The 20,753-nt window shown below is 39.6% G+C and overlaps 4 protein-coding genes across 4 annotated transcripts; 1 reads left to right on the top strand and 3 right to left on the bottom strand.

Annotated features, from left to right (window-relative positions):
• Positions 1-338: 338 nt before the first annotated feature.
• Positions 339-2,270, bottom strand: LOC114536833. The gene has a single exon (XM_028558171.1). The coding sequence runs from the start codon at positions 2,260-2,262 to the stop codon at positions 352-354; it is 1,911 nt and encodes a 636-aa protein (XP_028413972.1). The 5' UTR covers positions 2,263-2,270; the 3' UTR covers positions 339-351.
• A 9-nt stretch (positions 2,271-2,279) lies between these two features.
• Positions 2,280-4,766, bottom strand: LOC114536864. The gene has a single exon (XM_028558202.1). The coding sequence runs from the start codon at positions 4,764-4,766 to the stop codon at positions 2,280-2,282; it is 2,487 nt and encodes an 828-aa protein (XP_028414003.1).
• Positions 4,767-8,027: 3,261 nt separating this feature from the next.
• LOC114536863 (zinc finger protein 182-like) lies at positions 8,028-15,184 on the bottom strand. The gene is made up of 2 exons (XM_028558201.1): positions 15,092-15,184; positions 8,028-9,010 (listed from the first exon to the last, which is right to left on the bottom strand). Exon 2 carries the CDS (start codon positions 8,940-8,942, stop codon positions 8,028-8,030), a length of 915 nt encoding a protein of 304 aa, XP_028414002.1. The 5' UTR covers positions 8,943-9,010; positions 15,092-15,184.
• Positions 15,185-18,020: 2,836 nt separating this feature from the next.
• On the top strand, positions 18,021-19,475 carry LOC114536842 (histamine N-methyltransferase-like). Its single transcript, XM_028558180.1, has 2 exons — positions 18,021-18,036; positions 18,373-19,475. Exon 2 carries the CDS (start codon positions 18,429-18,431, stop codon positions 19,287-19,289), a length of 861 nt encoding a protein of 286 aa, XP_028413981.1. The 5' UTR covers positions 18,021-18,036; positions 18,373-18,428; the 3' UTR covers positions 19,290-19,475.
• The last annotated feature ends 1,278 nt before the right edge of the window (positions 19,476-20,753 follow it).

Below are 20,753 nucleotides of genomic sequence, written 5' to 3'. Positions count from 1 at the left end.
CTTGAGAAATTTGGCTCGTTTGCGTAAGTCCTTTTCGTCGATGAGGTGAGTTCTAATCTCGGGTAAAACGCTTGGGTTGATGTTTAACATGGTGTTAGGGGTGAGGACGGGTAGTTCGATATCATCTTCTAAATACATCAGCGGTCTGTTGTTGAGTGCCACTTCGATATCAAGGATTACCTCGCTCAGTTCTTCCCATTTTAGGTTGCCGTTCCCAATGGTTTTGTAAAAGGCTCGCTTGAATAGCCCAATAAGCCGTTCAAACTGCCCCCCTCACCAGGGGGCCCGACTGAGGTTGAATCTCCATTTGATTGACCGATCTGTCAGGAACGCGTGTAGACTTTCTTCCTTTTATACTTTGCTCAACCACTTCTTCGCAGCTTTGAAGGTCTTTGCGTTGTCCGAATATATTATCTCAGGACGTCCGCGTCGTGCTATAAGTCTCTTTAGACTCGGTAGGAACTCCGAAACTTCCAGAGATCTCAACAGCTCGAGGTGCACTGCTCTTGTCAAGCTACAGCCGTACAGGACCAAATAGGCTTTTCTGACTGCGTTCGCTTTCGTCTTGTACTGAATTGGGCCAGCAAAGTCCACTCCGAGGACTTGAAATGGTGCAGAGCCGTCAGTTCGGGTAGGTGGGAGGTTTCCAGGTGGTGGGTTGTTGTAGGCTTGGGTTCGAAACTTAATACACCCGTAACACTTCCTCCTAATTCTCTTCACGAGCTGTCGTAGTTTTGGGATCCAATAACGCTCTCTAACTTTGGACATGGTTGTGGCTACTCCTCCATGGAGTGTGGAAAGATGCGCCTTCTCCACAAGTTTCTTCGTGTATACATGATTCTCTGGCAAGTATATCGGGTATTCCCCTTCGATTCTTCCTCTACACTCCAAGATTCCCGATGCGTTGGGTTGTAGGTTGAGTTGTATCTTGTCTTTAGCAATTTCCCCACTGCGTTGTGCTTCGCGTTGGGTTTTCTGGATCCACCATAAGTTTTGCACTTCGATCTCTTGTGTTTTGAGTGGGCCACTCACTTTGTCAGTTCGACTTCTACAGTTCGTAAGGAATCTGTGGATCCATGCTCCAATCCTCAGGGTTTTCCGTAAAGAGAATTTGTTGATTAGCTCGTCGAAACTATCTAGAGATTTATTAGATGTCGTCAGGACCTGGGGACTCCGCTCTCGTTTCGCTTCCTCTTTCACCCTTTCGTCGGCTGTGAGCGTCACTTGCGGGGGCCATCTGCTTGGATCACTAAGCCATGCTGGTCCACGCTGCCAAAGCTCGTTTTCGTCGATTGTTCCCCCACGACTCCCAAGATCTGCTGGATTCTCATGAGTGGGAACATGGTGCCATTTAACGCGCTCGTGCTCTTGGATCTTCTTCACTCTGTTGGCGACAAATTGACGGTACTCGCCTTGGCCATTGATCCAGTACAATGCCACGGTGGAGTCTAACCAGCAATGTACCTCGGATACCTTCTCAACGCCAATTGCTCTTTCGACATTAGACCCAAGATTGACTGCCATGTGCCCTGCTACCAACTCCAAACGTGGAATCGTAAGATCACGCTTCGCCAGTCGAGACTTGGAACACACTAACCCTTGTGTCGTCGTTTCCTGCTGTTCAACCACGGCATACACGGCGGCAGACACCCCATTCTTGCTTGCATCTCCGAATGCATGGATTGATATTGACAACACTGGTTGATAACGTGGTGCTAACGATCGCGGAACCGAGAAGTGTTCTGGCATTTGCGAGTACCATTTCATCCAACGTTTCTTCAATTCCTCTGGGAGTTCGCTGTCCCACGCAAGATGGGTTTCGCAGATTTCGCGATACAACATCTTTCCAACAACCGTAGCAGGTGATACCAAGCCGAGCGGGTCGTAAACCTTCGCCAGTTGTGATAGAGCTATTCTTTTGGTATTCGCGAACTCCTCCTTGTTTACCACCACGCTGAGTGTATCTCGCTTCTTGTCCCATGGTAGGCCAAGTAATTTCGTTTCCGTTTGCTCGACTCCGAGATGCTGCTTCGCGAAGGTTGTCTCTTCCCCGTCATGTGTCAACACTGGTGTCCTTTCTTCAAGATCTTCGACGTTAGAGTGCCATTTGTGCAGTTTAAAGGTGGCGTCTTCGAAAACTTCGCTTGTCTTCATCTTCTTATCGTTGACTTCTTCAACAGTTGCACCCCCCGTCATGAGGTCGTCTACATACAGCCCATCACGGATTTCTTTGACCACATCTGGGTATCTCCCCTCCCACATCTTTAAGTGTTCGTGAATCACACCACCAAGCAGGAAGGGGAACAGGTCAACCCAAACAACGCTCTTGTGAACCTGTAGATGTGAACTTCATTGTTTTCAGGAGCCTTCCAATGGAATCTCAATGCGTCTCGTTCATGTTCTTTAATCCTCACTTGCAAGAACGCCTTTTGGATGTCACTGGTGAGTAGTACCGGGTAGAATCGCGACCGGACAAGAACGCTCCAGAGTAGGTTCTGAAGTTGAGGGCCAGGGTGTAAGCAGTCATTCAGCGAAGGCTTGTCGTTCGATTCCTTTGCCGAGGCGTCGTATACAATCCTAAGTTTGGTTGTTTCGGCTGTGTTCTTCGTTACGCCCTTGTGTGGTATGTAGAACTCGTTGCCTGTAGGATTCGCTGGCGCTGGTTCAATGACTCCTTGCTCAAGTTGTTCCGTGATAATGTCGTCGTAACGTTGATAATCTCCGTCGCGTTTTAGTCGCTTTATCAAGTTGTTTAGTCTCCGCAGGCTTCCAGTCTCGTTAGTTGGTAGAGGTGGATGGTTGGGCTTCCAAGGTAGGTTCGTCTCGTACCAACCCCCCGGATTTCTGACAAGTTGTTCTTTAAAGTCGCCAAACACAAGGTCCTGGTCATTCTCCATTGTATCTGCAAGGCCCAACACGTCTAACCTACAGAGATCCTCGAAATCGGCCTGCGATGTCTGGGTCAGCAGCATCGTACTCTTGTCGAACTCGACCCCAGGGCTCATGATAAACCACCCGAGCTTTGTTTTCTCCGCCACTGGTTCGCAATCGTTTCCTACGAGGGGCCTGGTGCTGGTCTTAATTCGAGAGTACTCCCCGCTTCCAAGTATGACGTGAATCGGAAATTCCTTCTTCGTGTCGCTGTCGTTTATCTGTACTGCGTTCAAGTGTTGATAACGCTTAATTAGCTTGTCGTATCCTGGATTATTGATCGATAATAGTTCGTCTTTACCGACCTTCGTCAATCTCACGTTCATGACGTAACTTCCGTCGATCGAGGACACCGAGGTGTCATACATCTCCATTCGTGAGGTCTTCGTACTCATTAACATGTCGACTCGTTGCAATCTCGTTTCGTTTGGCTTCAACTTTAGGGCTTCGATTAACTTCGCAGACGCGTACGAGCCACCGGCGCCAGAATCAATCAATGCTCGACAAGTAACGCCATTGACTTTCACGACAACAACCGGAAAAATGCCATCACCACTTCCTCCATCTGTCAACAACTTTCTCTCGTTCTGCTCTTTGTCGCTCGTCTGGTCGCAAATTGACGTGTGGTGACGTTTGCTGCAGTTGCCGCAGGACACTTTGCTAGAGCATTCTGAGGCGCGGTGCGTTTTTGTCGCGCAATTGAAGCACAGCCTTTTCTTGGACAGAATCGCTTTTCGCTCAGCTACTGTTGTCACGTTAGTACACTGGTTAGCTTTATGCCCCGGGTCCCCACAGTATACACAACCCTTAGGCTTGTATTCGTCGCTTCGAGCATGAAAGAACTTCTTTCGATTATCGTCTCGATCTCTCTCGCTAGACGTAACTGGATTTCGTTTTACCCATTGTCGTATAGCCTCAGTTAACCTAATAAAGTCCCACGTTTCCCATTCTGGATCAGTTCGGACCAAATCCCCCCGAATTCCCGATAACTTTTCCAGGGTCATAGAGACATTGCCGTTTATTTGGTCAAGTTTGCCCATAGTCTCGAGCGCTTGCACGCAATGTGATAACGTGTCACTAAACTCTGAGATCTTACGCGAATTGGAACTAGGAATTTGTGGTAAATCTAGAATTTCCTTGACATAACACTTAACAATCTCGGGCTCCTTGCCGTATTTGTCCTGCAAAACAGCCTTTGCGCGGTTATAACCTTCGGGCGTGAATGGGAGAGCTTCTACACAACGTTTAACTTTCGGAGCGAGAAGTTCGCATAAATAAGTGAATTTACTTATCGGAGCGATAGAGCTTTTGTCGATAGCTTCGGTGAATTGGCCCCAGAACCTGGGCCAATCCATAAATGAACCTTCAAACTTCGAGATAACCAACTTTGGTAGTTTGGCCATTTTTTGAGTTATGTTCTCACATTCCTGTATTTCCGGTCGAGGTTTTGAAATTTTGGCAAGTTCTGCTTGCATTTTTAAACGTTTCTCATGCAGTTCCATTTCGAATCTAAATTGCTCCTCTTGAGCTACAAGCTTTTGCGCCTGCTCATTTTTCGCGAGCCATTCCTCAAGCTCAGCCACCGTCGCGTCTGCTGCTTCAAGCTTAGCATCAATCTCATTGCTCCATTCGCTAATTTCAGAGAGTTCTGCCTTCTCGGCAATCTTTGTCGCTTCGACAATGTTTTTACACTGGTTTGCGTCCTTCGCAATAGCTTGTATCGTCTCAAGATGCCGTTTAATAGTTACTCTCTTACCTGAGTCCAGTATGTTATTCGTTCTTTCTACTGTAATCTTCAGCTGCGTCAACTTCGTATCCAAATCCACGGTTCCCATACTCTCATACGTTGTACACTTCCCCAGAAAGGATGTTTTAAACTAGACGGTAACGCTATCCCGTCGGAGGTACCACTATGTCGAAAATGTTGCCTTCGCCAATATGTAATCTTCGACACAATCACAAGTTTTTATAATATTTATTTAAATAACAGAAAATCCCAATCAGCGCACGGGCTGCTCACATCACACTTTACTATCACACACTCACTGCTTTATAACTCCCCACACCCTCGTCTTAAATTACAATTATGTTTCTGACGTCACGTGCAATTGAAACCCTATATAACCCTATATTAATAGCGCCAGTCTCCCACAGCTTAGCAATTTACCGTTACCATTCTTGCCATTCAAGCGGTTGTGGTCCCAATTACTGTTGCTGTTCAGGGCCGTACGAAGGCTAAATGAGAATCATGAGAAAAAATCGTTTTGTCGAAAATTATATTTTGTGATTGTATAATTCCTATATTATGTACTTCCTATATATGTAAAACCTATGTACTTCCAAATATATAATCCCTCGGGCTCAAGAGATTGTGGATTTGTGGTCAACAAACGTTTGGATTCTCGTGGGTTTTCGTCGCTAGGAATGAATCCAAAAGCTAATTCATTATGATACGTATATACAGGAGCAAACACGAAATAAAAAAAGACAACTACCATTTCAAGGATTATAAACTACGAGTCGTTCCTATTCCACTGACTGTTTTTGTGTTCTTCTGATAATCTTTTCCCAGCTTTTGCATAATTTTATTTGATTCCATATCTTTCATTTTGATTAAAGTTTACGAAAGGGATTGATGCAACATTTCCCCTTATTAACTCACTTAATATATGAATAGATTAATTAAATTAGTGCGTCCTGTACGTACTATTTTTTGTACATAACACAACTTCCCTTTGTGAAATAAGGGTAGAAATATGCCGAAGGGTATGTGCTAATTAACGTGTGTGCATGTCATTTTAGGAATAAATTAAAACACAATAATGAATGATTCGCAAGAGAAATCTTTTATTTCTTAGGCTACGCAATTTCTTAGGTTACAACATTTAGCATGCTTTGCACTGTTCGAGAATTCAACATAGTCAGTTAAGTAATATAGTTTAGGCACTCTTTGACCATTAAATATATAGTAATTTACGATGTGATTAACTTTTTAATCTTTTAAGAAAAATCTTTCAGAAATACAAACTTTTTTCCTTATCGAATTAGGACGTTGCTTCAGTCTTCACTCGTTTAAATTTCGCGCATGCGCAAAACTAACAAACATGTCAAACGTCGACCGTCCATTACATAGAATTTGGACGACTTTGGACTCGGCCATGTTCTGTTTAAATAGCAGGGTGTAATGAATCACCCAGCGGAGTCAGTACACTCGACGCTTTGCGCCGGATCGGGCACTAAATTCTACAAACGATGAAACAAACTAAATTGGCTATGAAAACGCTTGGTTTAGCTTAATCGGGTGATTTCGAATCGGTTCTAAAAAAGTTCGTAATGATCTTTGACATTTTGCGATAATTTGTCCCCAACCTTGAGGCGATACGATTAAAATGTAAGATAAGAACACCTCTATCATATGGAGAAAAAGTATAAAAACCTTACTATCGAAAGAAAAAAGGCGAATAACTAAAGAAGGAAGTTTGTAGAATATATTTGTGATCAGTCAAGCAGATTATTGAGGATTTTGAAACAGGACAGTTGGTGAACGGGAGATGGAATTTGGGCAAAGAAAAATTAAAATGCTTATGGCAGTTATCATTTGAATGATTTGATGCTCTCATTGAAAATTCTTACACGAAGCAACTTAGAGGATCCTAATACTTTGACATAATATTATGCTGTCACCACAAAGACTCGTTGGAACTTATGTTCGAACAGCCTGGTAGCTCCGATGTTGATCCAATTTGAGTTGAGTTGTTCTGCAAATTTCGACCTCTATCACACCCAATACCAGATACGCAATCATTCCTTTGCCAAAAATTTCTGATGTTACCCTCCATCAAACTTCGTTTTCTAAGGTTTAGAGGTTGGGCTGTAAACATATTCCTTTCATTGTGGAATTGCAAAGACATATCTGACGTTTCATCAAACAAGCAAAAGTTTTGGTGATTACTGCCAGGGCTTTCTTGAAATAAGGAAACATTGTCAGGCGTTGTCACTCTGGAGCAATTTGAAGAAATATGATCATCAGATTCGTCCTCATTATTAACTGTTTTCAAACAATCTTTCACGATCCCGTCTGCTAAGTTTTGACTCTGTTGAGAAGGAATCGTCCTACTGCTGATGGTTTTAGAAGGCCCCATTCCAATAATTTGGTGATAATTGTTTTCCTTATAGCAAGGCTTAATCGGTTGCATGGATACTTCGTACATCAACTGTTTGGGGGGTTCATCACATTTGACATTGACATCGAACGGTGAGGTGTCTGGGGAAATTCCGCTGTCATAACTATCATAATCTTCCTTCGAGACGGGAATATCTATATTTTCTACTTCTATACAAACAGAATTAGAAGGACTTGTAAACCGATTTTCGTAATCATCTTGCCGAGAAAATTCGTCTTCTTGGTAGATAAAGTTAGGTGATTTTGCACAATTCTTTTTGTTATCATCATTGGTAACAATACAAGAGCTTTCGCTGACACTTGATGATTATTTTCTGGAATTGAATCGCCATTTTTATTGGACGAAGATAACGGAGAACAAACTGCATCATCTCCCGTTTTTTCTTCATCGTCTTCAAATGTTACATCAAAATCAGTGTTTTCATACATGTACGTCCGTTTTGCCATTGTGCAGGGAGCATCGGACAGGGTATGATTGTGGGATAACAAGTCCCGATGTTTCTCAAATTTCTCATTGCAAACGTCACACTCGTAAATTTGGTCTGTATTGTGTATCCGTCTACAGTGCTGTAGCAGAGCACCCCTTTGCGTAAAGTCCTGTGGGCAGAAAATACATTTGTAAGGCCTTTTCCCGTTGTGAGTCCTTTGGTGAACAGTCAATGAGCCTGGTGTTCGAAACGACTTGTTGCAGTCCGTACAATTAAGAGGATTCTTTTCAGTATGAGTTATGGCATGATTCTGCAGCACGTTTGCTTCGGGGAACTCTTCGCCGCAGACATCACATTTATGAGTCTGCTCATTCAAACTGTTTTTTTCATTCTGATGTATCGCTGGCGTGTGACTATTGGGAAAAGACAAGTCTCTGTAATTAATCGTTTTTAATTTTTCGGAAACCATTGTCGATAGTTTCTCTTTAACCAGGACAGTTTTCTCCTTCTGTATAGCTTCGGATTACGGCCTCTCCAACTGATTTATTTAAACGAATCTTGCGACGAGGAGAAGACTTGGCCTGAACCTTTCTTTTCCTTTTTTTGCTGTTAATTTCGCTACTAGGTTCGGGTGCATCTCTTTTACTGCTTGTGGGAGTTTTGACTGCATCTGGATCGGAATCTTGGTCTATTTTCTTCAATTTATCTAAATTTTGGCAACAAACGTTTGTTACATGAATCGAAGCGTTCACACGCTCAGTATTAGATATACCAACATCTCCACATTGAGAGTCAGTACAAGTTTCCAAATGTGTTTTCTTGTGTGAGGATAATTCCAGAAATTTCTCGAATTTTTCCTTGCAAACATCACATTCATAAATCCTGTCTGACTGATGTTCTTTTCTACAATGCGCCCTCAGTGGTCCCAACTGAGTAAACGACTTCGTACAGAAAATGCAAGTGTGAGGCTTTTGTCCAGTATGTGTTCTTTCATGGTACTTTAAGGTAACTGCTCCCCGAAACGTTTTGCCACATGTTGTACATGGATAAGGATTTTCGCCAGTGTGCGTTCTCATATGATAACTTAACAAATGTTTTTGCGAGAAGCGTTTGTTGCAGATATCACACTCGTGCCGTTTTTCAACACTACTTTTTTCCTTCCCACCTTGTTCATCAGTTTCGGCGCGACTTTCGCTAGAAGAGTTTCGTTTCAAGCAACTCTGGTGCTTCTTGTGGATCCACAGCCCAGCGGGCTGACTAAAGGCTTTGCCGCAAATGTCACATTTGTAGGATTTTTCACCATGAATCTTTTCGTGCAATACGAGATACGTTCGACGGCTAAATGTTTTACAACAGACCCGACATTTATGTAATTCTTCACTGCTGGTATTATTTGACATATTTCGACACCTATTGATCTTGTATCAACCGAGGAAAACGCGGATGAGAGGGGGGTACATTCAAGGACCTGAAATAAAAATAATACAAGTTAAGTGTGTTTCATTCACGTCCTATACTTAGAATTGTTTTCGCTTTGAAACTTTGCCATCCTTTCCCCGAATTACGTCTCATTAGCGGTATATTTTCACTATGAGCTTACATGGTTGGCTACGAGTGAAATTGGCCTTGATTTTCCTACAGCATGCAAGCTGACTTCGACTTGGGAACTCAGGACTTACGGAAATATAAACACTTCAACCTTAGCGCTTTCTCGTTTCCATTTGCAGCTATCTCAGCAGCAAGAGCCTATGCACAAAAATAGCAAAAACGCGCTTACGAAGTTGTACACAAATTCCGATTTTATTTCATTTAAAAGCAATGTCGGCTAAAGCTCTGAGTACAAGTCAACTTTTATGTAACGGACATTAATTGGTTGTTTTTGTGAGGAATTAAAAATTCCCATTTTAGTTTCCATCACATGGTCTATAGCCGTGAAAATAGTTTTTTTCCATTGCACGCGGTGGCTTTCACTAAATCCAATCACTCACAGTATTAATCGTGCTGATATGCATTTAATCACAAAACGAATAATATAGCCGGTGGGGAGATCATATGTAAACTGTTGTATATTTAAAAAATAACTCAACAGCATAGGACCTATTTTGGTGTTATATGGCTATAAACAAATTATGAATGCTTTCATTCGTGCAATGGAAAGAATACTTTATTTGCTAAAAGATGCAATGTCCTTATAAACATTCCACCTTTCATCCAAATCAAAGTATATTCTTATCATTGAGCTCATAAATATTTATTGCAATATAAGATCAGGGATTAAAAATATTTTTACCCGGCTATGGTGTTCTTCCATGTAACCGAGTTAAAGAACTCTACCACCAATTTTCATCATTTTATTACAGATAACGTCACAAAAATTCGCCTTGAAAAATTAGAACCGCTTCTTTATTAGTTCGCGCGAATAAAAACGTCTATATATAGTGAGGAACTGGGTTTAAAGAGTTTTCATAGAGTTTTAAAGACATTTTCGCTGATGTCCGTAACTACTTTTAACTTTTCTTTGCTTCAATCTTTACTGTAATAAGATAATAAGATCTTAAAAGGATTGAATTAACATCCTATACACAAGCGCCGGATTAAACGAACACACACGCGCTATAGGTAAATCGGTGTATTTTGTCTATTTAGAAAGGAGTGAGTAGAAATTACGTGCAAATTAATGTTTTGCCACGTACGTATAAATGAGGAACATCGAGACTACATTTCCATGCGATAACACAATAATGAGAGTCGTTCATAGACTTCCGGGCAATTCTCATGGATGTTCCTTTTTGGCGCGAAGACCCTTGCCATGCAAAGATGGTGACAGGGAAACAGAAGCCGCAGGTTCCGGCATTTTAAAGCAGATTTTTATGGTGTAAACTACGAACAGACAGCCAAATTGACAAAAAGACCAGCGTTAAAAATTGATCTCGCATTCATAGGACATGAGAGGCGAGTTATTCAATCTATTTCTGTGAAATATCGTGCTGCTGATATGAAAGACCTCGCTCTAACTAAATCCATGATAATCTGAAAAGGTGTTTTGTACAACTTTGCATGAAAGACCAACAACTTACAGGGTGAGGAGTGTTGCCAACAATATAGAGACCTTTATTTCAGGGTCACTTTTTAAAATAGTCTTTTAACACTTGTGGGACACAATATGTCTCAATGATTAGTGATTACTTTCATAATGTTTGAACATAATCTACTGTTATTCCGGCTTCCAAAACGCAGTGGGAAAGATTGGCGAATGGACATTCACCTACTAGAAAATACGAAAATCAAACGACGTCTTAAACCACCAACAACTCCTGTTAACTCGAGCCCCCGGTATAACTCGAACAATTTTTCTTTCCCCTTGGGAGTTCGAGTTAGCGAGGAACTACTGTATGTATGTACGTAACCTTTATTTAAAATCTGATCGATGTTATATAGCCTCATCAATATTTGCTGGTCTCCATAAGGGGCGTCGATGCACATGCAAAAAGAAAGTAAAAAATAACTATTTACAGACAATAACATGAAAAGATAAAGTGAAAATAGAAAGTTAGTGGAAAATATGTACATTTAAATTTTTACCTATTATATTGGTGTGACCCTATTTAATTAATAATTCGTTTAAAAACGTATGCTGATTCTGCTTATTTTGCTTCCGGAGAAAGGCTATTCCAAAGTTTCGTGCCACTATATTGGAAAATTTTTTTAAGGAAATCTCTTCTCGGAATAGGAAGAGCTAGAGTATTTCTTAGATTATGATGACCTTGCAATGTGCTAATCCTGGTGAATGAATTTTTCAGGTTTGGCGCGCTCAAATTATTTAAAATTCTAGACATTAATATAGATTGATTACGTATTTGTTTACGTGTTTAATTATCCTAGCCGCACGATTTTAACACTTTTGAATTAGCTTGTCTTTTAAAGCTCCACAGCAGTTTCCCCATGGAGGGAGAACATGCAGTAATGAAATTATGGCTGTATCAGAGCATTATAAATCATTTGCATAGTATGAAAGGGAATAAAGGCCTTGATTCTTTTTATAACAGCTATCCCAGCCCCTACTTTTTTACAATTTTCTTCAATATGCTTGTCCCAACTCATCTTTTCAAGTCGAAAGATGCAGAACTTTAACACTTATCGGATGCAAAGAAACGAAGGGTATGGCCAATGCTCTTATTTGAAAATGATTGTGGAAAGTGAGAATTGAGAATCTACTGCTAGAATGTACTGCTCACTTGTTACAGGCGGATCTCGTATAGCGCCATGCATTAGAGATACATCTTAATCACGCGATTAGAATTACCGTGAATTAACAGCAGCGGTTGTCTCGATAAGTCACTGTTAAACTTCAACACCATTAGGTGTATATAGTCTACACCTTAGAGCCATAATACATGACGGATATGAAAGTTGCATAAATACATGATTTACCAATAATGACGCACGTCGCTTCTACACGTATTCGTTGCTAGTCGCGTAGAGCAAATACGCGAGATCAGTCCTCGAAGGATCAGTGAAATTACGATGAGTGAAAATCTAGAGATATGAAACGAGTGATACGAGTGATCTTGCGACTCCGCCATTTTTGCACGAAGCGCATTTTTTATTATTAAAACCTTCATTTAAACACGCTTGCCTCGACAGCATATATAAATATAGCTGATTTCCACGAGGGGCGTCACACATATAGTAAGATATAGATATTTAAAAAAGGATAAAGTTTAAAAAATGTAATGTATAAAAACGTATTTGGCACGTGTGGCACAGCATCTTCCCTTAATTTACTGCAATTTCCCGTTTAAAGCAGGCAAAAGTGTCTGCCGAATTAGCTTCTTAAACATTCGGTTCTAGGTTTTAGGAGAATTAAGTCTATAGCACTTCAACCAATTAGATGACAAGGCCTGTGACAAGGCTATAGCCTCAACTATTTCTTTCTCATTATTGTTTGGTAACCGTTTAATTAATGGGGCGAGCAAACGAATCACGACAAACGTGGTATTTAAGTGACGTGTTCAGCGCCTTTGGCGGATGCGGAAGAGATACCCTACATTTTCTCTCCTTCCTTGGTGCGAAGCTAGCTGACAAGAATCATTCTCCATCTATATGGTGGTTAGCTGGTTACGACGAAAGATCGCCTTTGCTTTGCTTTGTTTTGCTTAGAGCTCGCGTGGTGTTCGTTCGTGGAAGTCGAAGTTGAAGGACTGCGTCCATCGCATCAACTAATGACATTACTTTGTCTGAATGGAACTCAAACATTAGCGAGTAGTCTAGTTAAGTTGTTCTTGTAAACTGTTATACTTAGAACTATTATACCTAGTTTTAATGCATGATCGATTATTGTAATTTTCCCTAACGACAGAGCTATATAGATATAATGTACGATTTTATTACAGTTCACTGAGGTCAACTTTAAGTGACGTGTAGATGTGTATTCAGGTAATTGCACGAGTAAATTGCACTGATGAAGGCCCGGGCTAACGGACCAAAAACCTCGCAGTATTAAATACTTACTTAGAGTAACATTGTTGGTGCGAACATGCACTGTATTGGTGTTTCAAGCAAATGCACAATAGATAAAATCAAATTTTGGGCACGATGGAATTTGTTCATGGATTGGCATAAATCAAGAGAAATCAAAATCGCTTTTGAAGTAAAAAAAACCCTAACCCTAACCCTAACCATATTGCATTTTGCTCTAATAGTCAACTTTATTTGGTGGTACATAGAAAAGTCCAGCCTGTAGTTGGTATTCACTCTCTATTAATAAAATTTAAAAAGGCGTTAAGTTTTTTTTAATTTACAGTTACGACGTCACATTTTATAACAAATTTTTACACCTTTGCCCTTCGCGTTGTTATTACAGTCACTAGTTTTTCATCAAATTATACACAAGCAGGTGTACAATTTTGGAGGATGAATCATCCTAGATTTTAATACTAAAAGATGGCAAATAATTATAGGAGAGGTAAGCTGATGAAGGATAGGCTGATGGTATTTGATTAATATACCTCACTTTCTATATATCTTGATGCATAAATATAGTTCTATCCAGCTGATCTGGGTATAAAAATCAACTAATCAGAAGCCAGATCTTCGACAAAACTGAATTATCATTTCCTTCATTGCATATGACTTTGACACTCGAAAATATCAAGTTATTTTTTATATTTATGTGAAAACACGTTTATTCTTTTCCCAACTGCATATTAGAATTTAAATTTTTCACCCTTTATACTATTAGCTCGAAAAATAAGGACAAATAACACCAGGCACATGATAACTCAGTTTTGTCAAGACGCTTTATGACGTCATGATCTCAGATCAGCTGGATATATATAAACTGTATAGTTTTATATGTGGAAAGTTGGTTGCCCACTTGATTATTTTGTTAACTCTAAATTTGGCGTTTCAATTCGGGATGACTGTTGGGGGTGCATATATTCCCAGTCAGTGGAGGTGTGCAGTGACTGTGCACCTCTTGCACACCTTTCTTAAAATGCAGGCATGAGAATGACAGCTTCCGCTTTGAGCACATGATTTTCTTATATTTAATTACTATACACCAGATTGGGATGGAAAATTTCATATTTCATGCATAAGAGTTATACAAGGTAAAAAAACTAAATACAATATGTGATATGTGGCCATTAAATACTATACTAAAATTCACAACCCCACTGTATCCTATTGATCTAGCTAGATTATTACACTAATAAATCCATCCCTGGATTTACCGGTAATCAAGATTATTATGCTCTTATAATAACATAATAGTTCATCTGGGGATGGTTGTATAAAAATTTAGTTAACTTTTAACTATTGTTAATGGCAGAATTGGCCAATGAGAATGTATTTTCCAGTTAGCTATGATTTAACTACACAAAATTTGGTCAAGAGTTTATTCGACCAGCCCCTGAATGTGAAATGTTGCTTAAAAAGAAACAGAATAATAATAAGAAGAATCGATCTTTATAGCATTTTCCTGGCACTACCAAACCAATTCACCTCATGTAAGCACTGGTGGCTCTAAATATGTTCAAATTAATTATCTGGCAATAAAGTGTGGACAAATTATGGTAAAATTGGGATAAACATTTATGAAGGCAGTTAAGATTCGTATTATTTCTGGTTGTGAACCATCTGATAAGCAGGCTAGGGCTGATCTAATAACACAAAAGTTTACCAGAGAGCTCTATCAAGCCAAGTTGTATGATTGAAATAAAGATTTTGCTCAATATGTGTTGTAATGCAACATAGAACTTCTTGATATTGTCAACATGAATTCACAATCTTGACTAACATATATATGGCAATGAAGATTTACTTTTCGCAATCAGAAACCATCATTGAATTTCACAAAATCTAGTAATTGCTAAAGCATCACATTAATGCTTTAACCGATAGGACTAAAATGCAACATTAAATTTGTAGCTTTATAGTCAAAAATAAAGACATAAAGTATCAATACAACCACACTGTATTCACACAGACATTTTAACAAACTTCCTATTCCTATTCTTTTTTATTCCTTAGTTTTTACCTCACTTACCTATCGTGTTCCCAAAAGATTACACTTTTACACACCGGCTTTCAACGCTATTTCATGGCGAAATGTATCTTCGGCAGTTCGGCTTGACAATAGAAATTCACAACAACTATAATAGCACAGAATATGCCCGTTCGCAGGCTAGCCTTTCTCGATATTCAATCACAGAGAAATTATGCATAAAGAGCTGGAACTAGTGTCCCACTTTTTAGTGCGCATGCTCGGCAAGTGCTTGTAATTTATCTTAAGTGCGTAAAATGCTATATAAATGACGATATTGTAAAGCTTCAATTAATCGAAAATGTTTGAGCAAGAAATCCAAGCAATTTAAAAATTTCAGTCACTTGCCAAGCATGCCCACTTTTAGCTCACGCGCAAAAAAGGGATAAAAAAACGCCATACTCAGTTTACAATACGCCACCTAGTTCCAGCTGTGCATCCATCAGCCATTTCCCGATCAAGCAGGGTACTGGGTCTAGTCGCGAACCGCAAAGCGTCTATGGGTTGTTTGGAGAGGCAAATCACAAATGATTTCAGACTTCTATTTCCTGTCCTTCCAAACATTCCATACTCCATAGGTGCTTTGCGGTTCGCGACCAGACCCAGTACCCTGTTCGATTGGCTAATTGTTTACTATATGATTCCATGATGTGATTCAATACTACGCCAATTCATATTAGACCTTTGGCATTAAAGACTACTTCCTGATCTATGCAAGGAAATGCAATCAAATCTGAAAAGAGCGTACTGAAATTAGTAGAAATGCAAAGTTTGGCTGCGAAATGTTGTAAATTGTGGAAAATATAGCCTTGCAAAGATGGCAAATCAAGTATACTTTTTCAGAATAAACAGAAATTGTTACCATTTTTGGCCTAAACGTGCTAACAATTTGCGTTTGTAGTAAAAAGTAAACAAATTTGCAAATTTTGCGAGGCTATATTTTCCAACATTATTTTATTTTACAATATTTCGCTACCAAACTTTGCCGCATTTTTTCTAATTTCCGTACGCTCTTTTCAGCTGTGGCGATTTGATTGCATTTCCTTACATGCCATTAAAATTAGTCTATAATGCAAAAGGTCTATTTGTACACACAGTAGCCCGCTAACAGGCGCGCACGTGTGTGCATTGAATTTTTCTTAAATAAATTTCAATTCCCAACTTGTTCTTATCGACTTATCATACATTGTCTCCCACGATATAAGTTGCAATACCATAAATATACGCCACAGAACTCTAAAACACTGATTGGAACGATGAAATGAAATGCATGACGTCTCTAAAATCCTATGATTGGATGAAACAAACTTTAATCTGATTTTAATTACTACCAAAGAAAAACACTCTCAAAAAGACTAAGGAAAGTGTCTAATAGCAAAAAAAGGGGAGATAGCAAAGAGATGTTTTCCGTCTGCTACCATTCATTTCCAAGCTGATAGTTGTTGAATAATAAACTCAAACTTTTTTATGACAAATGACAAAACTGCGACCACTAACATGGTCAATATGGAACAGAGATTATTTTTGCTTCAGAACCGAAGACAAATATTTACTGCCAAATGTATGCCTCATTTATATCATTGGTAATTGCATTTTAATCCCATTCATTACTGTCTTGTCTTTTAAACAAGCAAAGATCAATGCAAATAACATGCTTTTAATTGCTTTCATCTGTGACATATGCCAATAATAATTATTTGGTGCAATGGTGCACGAACAAAGTGCTAAAAATCCCGACTTCTGCATGGTCGAATATAATGAAAATATGAAATATGGACTCCATAGAGGTGTTGACGTATGGTTCAAAACAGTGCATCAGTTAGCTAAAATGCTGGATCTGCCCCTGCATTCAATGTAAAACTGATTACAACAGTGACAATTTATTGTCAATGAAACCTGTACATTCCTGCTGGATCTGTGAAATCATACTAATATCTCGAGCTAAAGGTGACAACGTATTCTCATGAACTTTGCAAAGCCAAGTGTATAATCCTGCTGAAACAATAGCCTCCCACCATTATTTTCCACGTATTAACATATATTACCAGCTGTTAACGGATATTTCAAGCTGTTTCAAACGAGCTGACAATTCTTAGAGAATCTATGATGTTTGGATGTCGGACTTTTCTCTGTGATTAATTAACAATGATGCACTGAAACTAAGTGAATTTAATCAACATGCATGAAAATGTCTGAAACTCTCCTACCAAACTAAGGAGTGCCACCATCCTGCAACCTTACTCCTTTCTTTTTTGTTCTGTCCAACTTTTGTATACTCTCTCTCTCTCAACGTGTCGTATGTATAATCTCTATTCCGTCGTTTAAACCTGTTTCGAAAAATATGCATTTTCCTATCTTTTGTAAATACACTTTTAATATATTCAGATTATGTCGTTAAAATGTATTTATTACAATGAAAAATATTGTTAAATTGTTTTGTTTAATAAAATCTACTTTATTATAACTACTGTATCCAACTAGCTAACTAGCCCATTTTTGCCTTTGCGTATGGCATTAGAACGTAAAACTAAGCATCACTTGATATTTCCCCGCCATTTTAGCAACCTGTCGTTTAGGAATGAACACAACTTGAAAATCTTTGCCAACGGATAACTTTATCGCAGCCAATGCTTTAGAGGCTACCCACATGTACGCATGACGTACCTATTTTTATGGAGCGTAGAGAAAGTTCATACAAAATAAATGGAATGCGCATGACCTATTGACACAAGGCATCACATTCCTCAACTTCCACAATATCAATATTTCATTTATCTGGTTCCGTGTTTGCACGTGAAGGCACGGGCTTCAGTCGCCGTTTTCCTGTATTGAACGACAGAAAGACTAACTAGAAAGGAATAGGCACTTAATTTTGTAATAAAAACAACCGCATATCGATAAGGACGAAACATGCAAACATGATCACTTGCTGTCTCGCATATTCGCCGGTAATTGTTTGACATCAAACCATCATATTTGTTCAAGAGTATTAAAACAACTGCAAAAGATGATTGGGTAAATCACTTGAAAATAATCCAAAGGGAACAGCTCTAGGGCTGTGAAATAATACAGAAATTAGAGTGAATGTCTCACAGGGTTGATACAATTATTCGCGTATGCCCCCTGGAAATATGAAATTGATACAATATTGAGCTTTAGTTGCTTGCCTAATTATGTATTGCTAAGGACCTTCAGAACGAAAGGTCAAAAGGTCAAGGAATGTTTGATAAAGTCCTAAGAATGGATAAACACGGCTAACGCTTTATCTGTTTGTTTTTCAACAGTCTGCTCGAATTCCTGCAGTACCAGTTAAGTCTGAACCAAGCTAAGCCGTATCAAGATGAGCGACCTAAATCACGACCCCGCGTACCCGAGTTACGTTGAGGAATACTTTGATAAATCCACCGAACGAGAAGTGTTCACGGAATGGGTGCTTGCAAATGCTAGCAAAATTGTTGTATCTGATTTCTCGAGTGGAAAATATGCAATTCTCGACGTAGGCACGCCAGACGGGGACACCGATTTGCAGATTCTGTCGCTAATATGGCGGAATTTGGAACCGGGCACGGAGACCTCTTTCAGAATTGTGAATGCTCAGGCAGCCGTGTTGGAGAAATACAAAGCTGCCTTGAGTTCCAGCAAGAAGCGGGAATACAAGAAAATTGCGTTTGACTGGCGCGCAGCGAGCTTGCCTGATTACCTCGGAGGAAAATCAGGGGAGTCTGGTGGATGCAAGATGAATTTGGTTTTCTTCATGCAAAGTTTATATTACGAAGAACCCGAACAAGTACTGGTCGATGTCTACGACAAGGAGTTGGAACACAACGGTGTGATCGTTTGCGTTGTACAAGATGAAGGCAATTTTGCAGTCAGAATGCAGAACGAACTTCGGGGCAAGGATTTTCCGAAGTCGAAGAGGAATGTCAGCGGTAAGGATATCGTAGCAGTGGCGGAGAAACACGAGTGGAAATGTGAGGTAGACACACTGGAGTATATCGTAGATGTTGGCGAATGCCTCAAACAAGGCTCGAGCAAAGGCGATATGCTGTTGGATATGATGTTCAATGTCAAAGATCTTCGGAAGCAAGCCCCAGCCGATGTTAGCGAGCACATCACGAAGTCCTTAGAAAAGGAAGCCGCCTCTAGCGGTGGCTCGAGGATTCTCCGCGAAAAGGTTGCAATAGTTATGATCTACAAATGACTGAGGACATTGGCGTGTTTGCTATATATGGCTACTAGACACGGATTTGTTGGTTTTAATAGATAGGTGAGAACTTAACATAACATGCTCAAATGAACATAGCGAATTATAGAAGTGATTGAATTTGAATATCGAAATTGTTTTAAAATGCAGTAACTTCTCAATTGAAACTTTGCGAGTAACTTCTCCACGTCTTTTGTATTTCTTTTATATTCCATAGCCAGAATTAAAAAAATCTTATTTGAACAAGTTTACCTAAATATTTCTATACTACATGCAAGTCGAACTTACATGAAACAAGACGCCGTTCTGGCGTTAACTCCGGCGCACGTACCAGTCTTCAATATAGAGCTTCTGAACATAAACAATACAGTTCGCGTATTGTTTCGCATACAAATTCGCATTTAGATGCCTTGCGAACCTAAATGTTCGATCGCGAAATTCAGAAGCACATCGCAGTATAGAAGTTCATTTGTTCAAAAATGTAAATAAACCGCATGATACATTCGCTTCGTCTTACACTTTGCCTTTGGAATTCGTGCTTATATAGTTATATTAAATCTTCGATCCTGTGCAAACTACGCGACGTGTCAACGCGCCCATACACGACCACACATCTTGTTAAACGGCGAAATAGCAACGATATTATTAAAATAGGACCGGAATCTACATGGATTAAATATATTCTTACCCCAATTCAATTTAATCGAACAGCATTTAAAAGAACGGTTTATTTGTTCCTCTTGGAGGAATTGCTGTATCATGCGAGCGAAATCGAATCGCGCATTAGAAAAGAACCAAAGCTGTGCACCACAACTCTTGGGAGATAAGACTGGGACGAAGATAAATCCGGTCACATACACATTTTAGATACTGGAGTGTTTCGCGCCATTTCTGACTTGCGACGACGAAAAATAAAAAAAAAACAAAAACAAAGCAAAACCTGGGCGAATTTTCAACTCCGTCGCTGACGCCGGAGTAATTAATAAATATATGGTCTCGAAATGGTGGCACTCGCCACTCGATACGTGTAGTTGAAATATATGCGCAGAACGGACTTTACCTCATCTTTAATGATGATTATTGCAAACACGCGGAATTTGTCGTCTGGCTACTTTCCATTTTGAATTGTCCGCTGTGCCGAAATGAACGTAAAATCAAGAGATGTCGTCAACGCACTTGTAGACAAAATGTAGTGTCTAATCCGGTATAATAATCAATACTTGCAAATCTTACTACTCTGGTCATCCGGTGAAAGAAGATAGAACAAAATATCCGTAACGAGCCTATTTCGGTGTGAGATTCTGTTGAAAGAATTCTACAGTCTAGTCTTATGATCACATTGAAGTATATTTTAAGTTTTTCCAACTGCACTGATGATCAAATACTTACTAATTTTAACCGTTTAGCTTGATAGAGGGGAATGGGAATGGTTAAATACTCTTCGAGAATTACGCAATCGGG

This window comes from Dendronephthya gigantea, unplaced genomic scaffold (assembly GCF_004324835.1).
Source record: "Dendronephthya gigantea isolate DGI-Jeju-01 unplaced genomic scaffold, DenGig_1.0 000149F, whole genome shotgun sequence".
Taxonomy (NCBI): Eukaryota; Metazoa; Cnidaria; class Anthozoa; order Malacalcyonacea; family Nephtheidae; genus Dendronephthya; species Dendronephthya gigantea.
Note: the sequence above shows the minus strand (reverse complement) of the source record. Positions and strands in the feature narration are given on the sequence as shown.